Below are 6,227 nucleotides of genomic sequence, written 5' to 3' on the forward strand. Positions count from 1 at the left end.
AATAATAATTAAAATGAATGAAATTGTTATCTATGAATATTATAGCATGGAAAAGCGTTTGTATAACAAACAAGTATTATTTTATTGATTTTCCTATCTATCCTATTCCCAAATATTCATTCAGGATTAAGTTTTATACAAGTTGGTGCAGAAAAGCAGTATTTACATGCACGTATATGTATAATGTGTACTGTTTTTAAAAAAATTTCTTCTTTTGTTTTACATTTATTTGTACATGTTATGTTGATGAAATAATAACGAAAATTCTAATGTAACGTATATAATTTATTGATTCCGCTTTTATATAAAACACATTTTATGGTTGTTAATTATTGTTGTTTATTTCAATGCACTGACTTTAGCCTGATCTTTTATAACTTATCCATATGTAGTAACTGAATTTTATACCAGTTTAAAATAGTAATAATGTAAGATTCAAAATATACATTTTATATATTTTTTTTAAGAAATAGAAGAATTTTAAAATAAAAAAATATATTAATCGGGCTCTAAAGATTCGAAAACTATCAAATAATGTACAAACAATGAGAGCGTTATATAGCGCGGCAGTTGGTTAGCAATTTATATAACCATTGTTATATAAATCTTAAAAAATTCACATAATATATTAAAAATAATGACTTCCAATATAGACTTCCAATATAGACTTCTTAATTTCGGTTTACTTCAAATCATCTTCAGCTAATTCGTATAACATTATAAATGTGTAGACAGAAAAACATTGAATAAAGTTGAAATTACGCTCTATGTGAGATCGAGGATGAGTACCTCCCTAGTGTCTGGTTGGAAGTGGTAGAGGATCTTTAGCTCGTTTTTGCTAAATTAAATTAACGATATATGATTGGAAAAATTTGAAGTGTATTCAAAGTGTATTCTCTATAATTTTTGATAATTATAGAAACTTTGGAATGTACTTACATATTAGTAATTATATGTTTGGTAAAAATCTGCTGAAAATTTGCCCGTTTTAGAAAAATATAATTTCGTAATTCTTGCTAACTCATTTTTATGCAGGCGTATATTATAAGATAAAATTCGCTAAATTAACTTGTTTGAATATTCAAACATTCACTTCTTCAGAGGACAATAGTGCGCGGGAACAGTTATAGGAAAAAGATCCTCATGTTTTCTCTCAGGTTTCTCTCTGATGTTACAAAGACGAGGATACATTAATTAATCGATTAGCGACGTCACGTATATATTTAAATAAAGTTTATTTTGAAGCATTTTGCACAACACTGCTCTACACATCTGCTTACGTAAGTAAAATAATCCCGATCGCAAGAATTCACTTCGATATAATCATATATTTATATGTACACACCTTACAGAGACCAAGTTCGTTGGATTAATATAGTACATAGTGAGCTGCCAAATGATTCTCGAATATACATCTCTCTCGAGTTTACCGCCACTTGTTTTTAGAGTCGTCTTTTCTTAGTGACTAGGTCAGTATATCTTAAGTTATGCAGCGGTTTGCAAGTTTCGACTACGAATAAAACGGCGAATATCAAAAAAACGTTCCTTGTCGCTGCGCAGAAAAGATTTTGCATAAACGTCGCATTGTCTCTGGTGTAAATGCAATAGCATCCGGCTTTGGCAGTATGATTTTTCATTCTCTGATTTAGATATATAGCAGTGCAATTTCTCTTTTCTTTTTCTTTTATTAATACACATTATATATCGTAACTTAGGTCTTTCTTAAAAACACGTCGACGGCTTACAACGACGGCTTTGACGACGGCTTTGAATGAATAAACATATATACGCAACATTGAACATTGTGCAATGCAAATATAGGACCTATCTTGCAAAATGAATGAATATACAAAACAAAAGTTCACATGTACGTTATTTCTCTACCCTGTATAAGCGACAAGATTCTGAAGTCCTTGTACGCATCTGCTCTTGATTGACACAATAATAATTGTTCACGTTTTGTACTTTGTAAGTTAGGTACAGCCCATTCTACAATTGCATAAGCGTAGTTGTAACTGATTGTAGTTATAAGAACTGACCAATCAAATATTTTCCTCATATTTGACTGTGATTGGTTAATTCTTACAACTACAACCACTTAAAACTTAATAGCTTAGGGTGTCTTCCACAAAGCGATTCAACCTAGTGAACATCTCATTCTTGTTTAACATTGGTGAACAACAAGGATGCACCGTGTCATATGTGTTTTATTGGAAGGCATCCTTAATGTATATGTTCATCACAACATTTGGACGACCATCGAATTGAATCCTTTAAAAACTCACAACGTGATTTTGCATGCCCAGCAAACGAAAATGGATTGAAATGAATTGAAATGGATTCAGATTTTCATTCAATATATTGATTCAATGTTAAAATGAATGCTTTTCAATTCTGAATGCATTTTTATTCATTTATAGGAATTGCATGGAGCATATTTCTATGCCTTTCAATCTAAAAATAATATTAGCTTTTTCTGTGCACACAAATACAATTGTGAATACAACTGTTCAATTCAAAATTTTGAATAGGAAATGCAGTTTCAATCCAATTGCATCCAATTGAATCCAATTAAATCCAAAAAAAGTATTCGATATTTAAAATACGCATTCGGATAGAAAAAAATTTCAATTCATTTTCATTCATTCTCGTTTACTGGGTGGTCAGAGAAGCCTCTTGGAGTTCTCTTGCGACATATTGAGAATTACATTCGTTACATCGCCACAAAGTAAAAAAGAAGCGCGAAGAGAAAGGATAAATAAAAAATATTGCACAAAAATAGCTTATGAATTAAAGTCGACGCGCAACGTCTTTTGGATGGATGTTTTATGTACGGGATGGAAGAGTTACTGTTCCGTTATGTTTTATAGTAATACAGTTTGATCATAACGTTGTAATTGTTCATGACTAATAATAACTAAATGCTGAGATGCGAAGGTTGGGAAAATCTCTTTGAAAAGTAACGTTACTCGTTACAAGTAATGATTAAAAAGTAACGAGTTACAAATGCTGAATAATTTTTTCAGTAACGAGTAACTTTCAACTCGTTGCAAATAACGATCTACTTTCCAATCCTGATGTTACTGTTATAGTCATAGAAAATTCGTTATTGACAAATTGTTATTATGACAAAAATTATAACGATAAGGTATATAACGGTGTTACAAGTATAACTAGTAATTTCCATTCCCTGATTTTATAATACCATTGGAAAAAGTAAAGATAACGTGAATACCAAAATTCACATTGTCAATTAATCTAAATGCAAATCCGAAATGCGAAAAACAATATATATAAAATCACGAAAAACAATATATGTTCGTTCAAGAAACAACGTTTCCATGTTGCACCGATGAGTATACATTGCATTAAAAAAATGCTCTTGTACGACACTCTTTTTTTTTTCACGCGTTATATCTTAACGTCGGCCAGCGAAATGTTTTGTAATAATGGAAGAAAAGGATAGACTCGATTGTCTTCGTCGATATCGTATACGAAAAATATATACATGCAATAATAAATTTAACGTTTAGAGTTTTTTTCGCACTGCAATAGTGCAATCACAAGAAAATGAAATTCTCATTCCATTGATAAGAATTAGGATCGAGCTCGTTCCAAGCAACAAGAGAAATGGCTCTCGCTGCAGAAAAGCAAAACTGCTTCGAGATTTCTCGTCAACATTTTAATAAATCGATGAAAGACTTGCAAAGACTGATACTATTATCAGCGAAGACGTACCTCTCGAGGGGTGCTACCGCATAACCACACAGTCATTTGTCGACTTTGAATAATATGGAAAACATGCCAGTATAAATCAATAATCATTTTTACGCGATCTTTCTAAACGCGACTTTTTTTCATTGCAAACAACATTGTTATACGACTAGCTTCTACTCTCTATAACCGTAACTCGAAAGATAATGAAAATATCCTCCCTAATCATTCTTAGAACGTATCCATGCCACAGGAATTTTGTATTACACGGGAGATTCTATCGATCAGAAAACCAATTGCACTTGATCAAGATACAGAATGAGCCTGATGAAGTGAAAACCAGTAGGAAATATTATTTAACGATCAAAAACAGAGATAGAAAAAGATTATTTCTCAACGAAATTTGAGCTGTTAATTATGAAAAAAAATTAAAATTAAAACTTCAGAAGATATTGATTCACGTATCGTGTAGCATTTGTGCAGGCACACATGTCTTTGTGTTTTCTTGGCTCTGGGCAGCTTTTGAGCCTCTTAAATACTCAAGCTCGTTCGTATTAGATAAGTAGGCCTCTGAATATTTATTAAGGTCGGCGTCGAATTTCACAAAGGACGTATTCCTAATACCGATATCTATCTTTCAGGTTCATACAGTATATTGAGAGAACAAATAGAGAATATATTTCGAGTTAAATATCTTTTCAGAAGATAACGTTTTAGAGTTTTCTCTCTAAATGCAGTGCAACATCTTTAAATGTCATTCTATTATTTTCTTTCATACGTATAGCATTTATTCCGTCAAGCAACAATCATTCAATCAGCGGCAGTTACGTCGCAGCTTCCGCTTTTTTCCGTACATACATCACTCATTCTTACGAGCTTTTACGATGTCGTGTCTCGAAAGCTTTCACAGCGAGAAAAATTTCAGAAAGGTCTGCGGAGGGATCGGCACATGGAGAGATGCTTGGTCGACATCCGCCAGTTTCTCTTGAAACGCGGGATCCTGATCTGCGATGCAGGGATGACCCAGCGACCGCCAGAATAAGCAACGGCAATTACGGCATAACTGTATCATCTCGGCATACTCTTCTCGCAAACCGAACAATCTGAGTAGAATGAGGACATGTAGAAAACATGTATAATGATGTTGACAAATGCAAAGTTACGAATGCTAAACTGACGTTTGCAGTAATCTCGATTCAATCGCGTGTAAAAGAATAGCCGTACCTCCGAGCGATAGTGAATATGGTTTTCCAGTCTTTCCCAGGATTATTCTGTCTGGTGGTAGCAATTTGCTGTGGTGTAAAATGATATTGGGCAAGCTCGCGCCAAATTCGCTGTTCTTGTGCTAGAACGGCAAGGTGTTCGCATGCTTCGGAAGAAGCTTCGATGTCTCGAGGATCGCTCAAGCGTAGGAGGATCTCTCGACGACATTCAGGCGGCAGATCCGACCATTGAGGTTGCTGCTCCTCGTCCGGCTATAATAACTCGTTTGTTATTAATCAACCTTTATCATGAATTTCCTTGAAATCACTCCATCCTAACTTTTACATAATTTTTTATTACGTTACCTGGGTAATAGTGATTGACGAAGCGATTTGCAATATTCTCTCCAGAGCTGCTTTATGTTTCTCCCACAGAATAACGGAACCCAAGGGTCTACCGCCCCAGCAGCAACCAGCGCTAAAAGCTCGAACTCTTTCTATAAGACGCCGCAGCCTTCCTGTCTGTTGTTGCGATAGTGACACTAAAACAACCATCAATTCAGCATGAATAACTAAATTAATTTTTCTCTTTCTTTAGGAAAAAAAGATGTTGGCAAGTAGAGAAATATCATGAAATTGCTAGATAAATTTCACAATGGATTATTTAAAGATTTTTACAAGTATTTGTAAGAACAAGACCCTTTTACCTTCCAGAGCGACTTCCTCGAGCATATTGAAAAGCACTCTTTGAGCGCATCCGCTAAGACCGCCCATTCTATGACTGACCAAAAGATCCAGGAGACGGACTATGTAATTGAATCGACGGCAGTCGTGTACAGCGGATAGGAAATCCAGCCTCTTCAAGGCGTCGCTCAGGCCATTGAAACCAGCGATCTGTAAATTTAGAAACGGATAATGAATGATTCCGCTCGCTACGACGTCTAAGTATAGGTAGATACAAGATTCGTCGACAGTTTGTTACTGGTATCTTTTGCTCTTTTTTTTCTTACTCGCACTCAACCTGTCTTTATCGGGTAAATCGCAGTCTCTTTCCTCTTGCACAAGGTTGTGTCTAAATTAAGACCAAGCCGAAAGGAGTCACTCACCTCGCGTGTACACTTCAACGTGATGTGACAATGTGGTTGGACGGCATTTTCTGAAATTTAAGAAAAATACTCGTTATTTCATTTGTCGTCTTTATGGGTGCATTGTTTGACTAAAAACACTGCTCTTATTGCTTGGCAAAAAAATTATTTCTTCAGACCTCTATATATTATTAGATCTTTCTCTCTTTATATATATATATATATA

General features: G+C 34.4%; 1 protein-coding gene across 1 annotated transcript in view; it reads right to left on the bottom strand.

Moving 5' to 3' along the window:
- Positions 1-4,130: 4,130 nt before the first annotated feature.
- LOC108690824 (F-box only protein 32) overlaps positions 4,131-6,227 on the bottom strand; it is a 13,703-nt gene continuing 11,606 nt past the window's right edge. Inside the window, exons 3-7 of the mRNA XM_018198327.1 lie at positions 6,023-6,072; positions 5,624-5,810; positions 5,283-5,458; positions 4,939-5,189; positions 4,131-4,817 (exon numbers count right to left, since the gene is read on the bottom strand). Of these exons, the coding sequence (XP_018053816.1) occupies positions 4,619-4,817; positions 4,939-5,189; positions 5,283-5,458; positions 5,624-5,810; positions 6,023-6,072 (863 nt within the window). The 3' untranslated portion in view covers positions 4,131-4,618. The remainder of the gene's footprint in view (positions 4,818-4,938; positions 5,190-5,282; positions 5,459-5,623; positions 5,811-6,022; positions 6,073-6,227) is intronic.

Source organism: Atta colombica, unplaced genomic scaffold (genome assembly GCF_001594045.1).
Source record: "Atta colombica isolate Treedump-2 unplaced genomic scaffold, Acol1.0 scaffold374, whole genome shotgun sequence".
Lineage (NCBI taxonomy): Eukaryota > Metazoa > Arthropoda > Insecta > Hymenoptera > Formicidae > Atta > Atta colombica.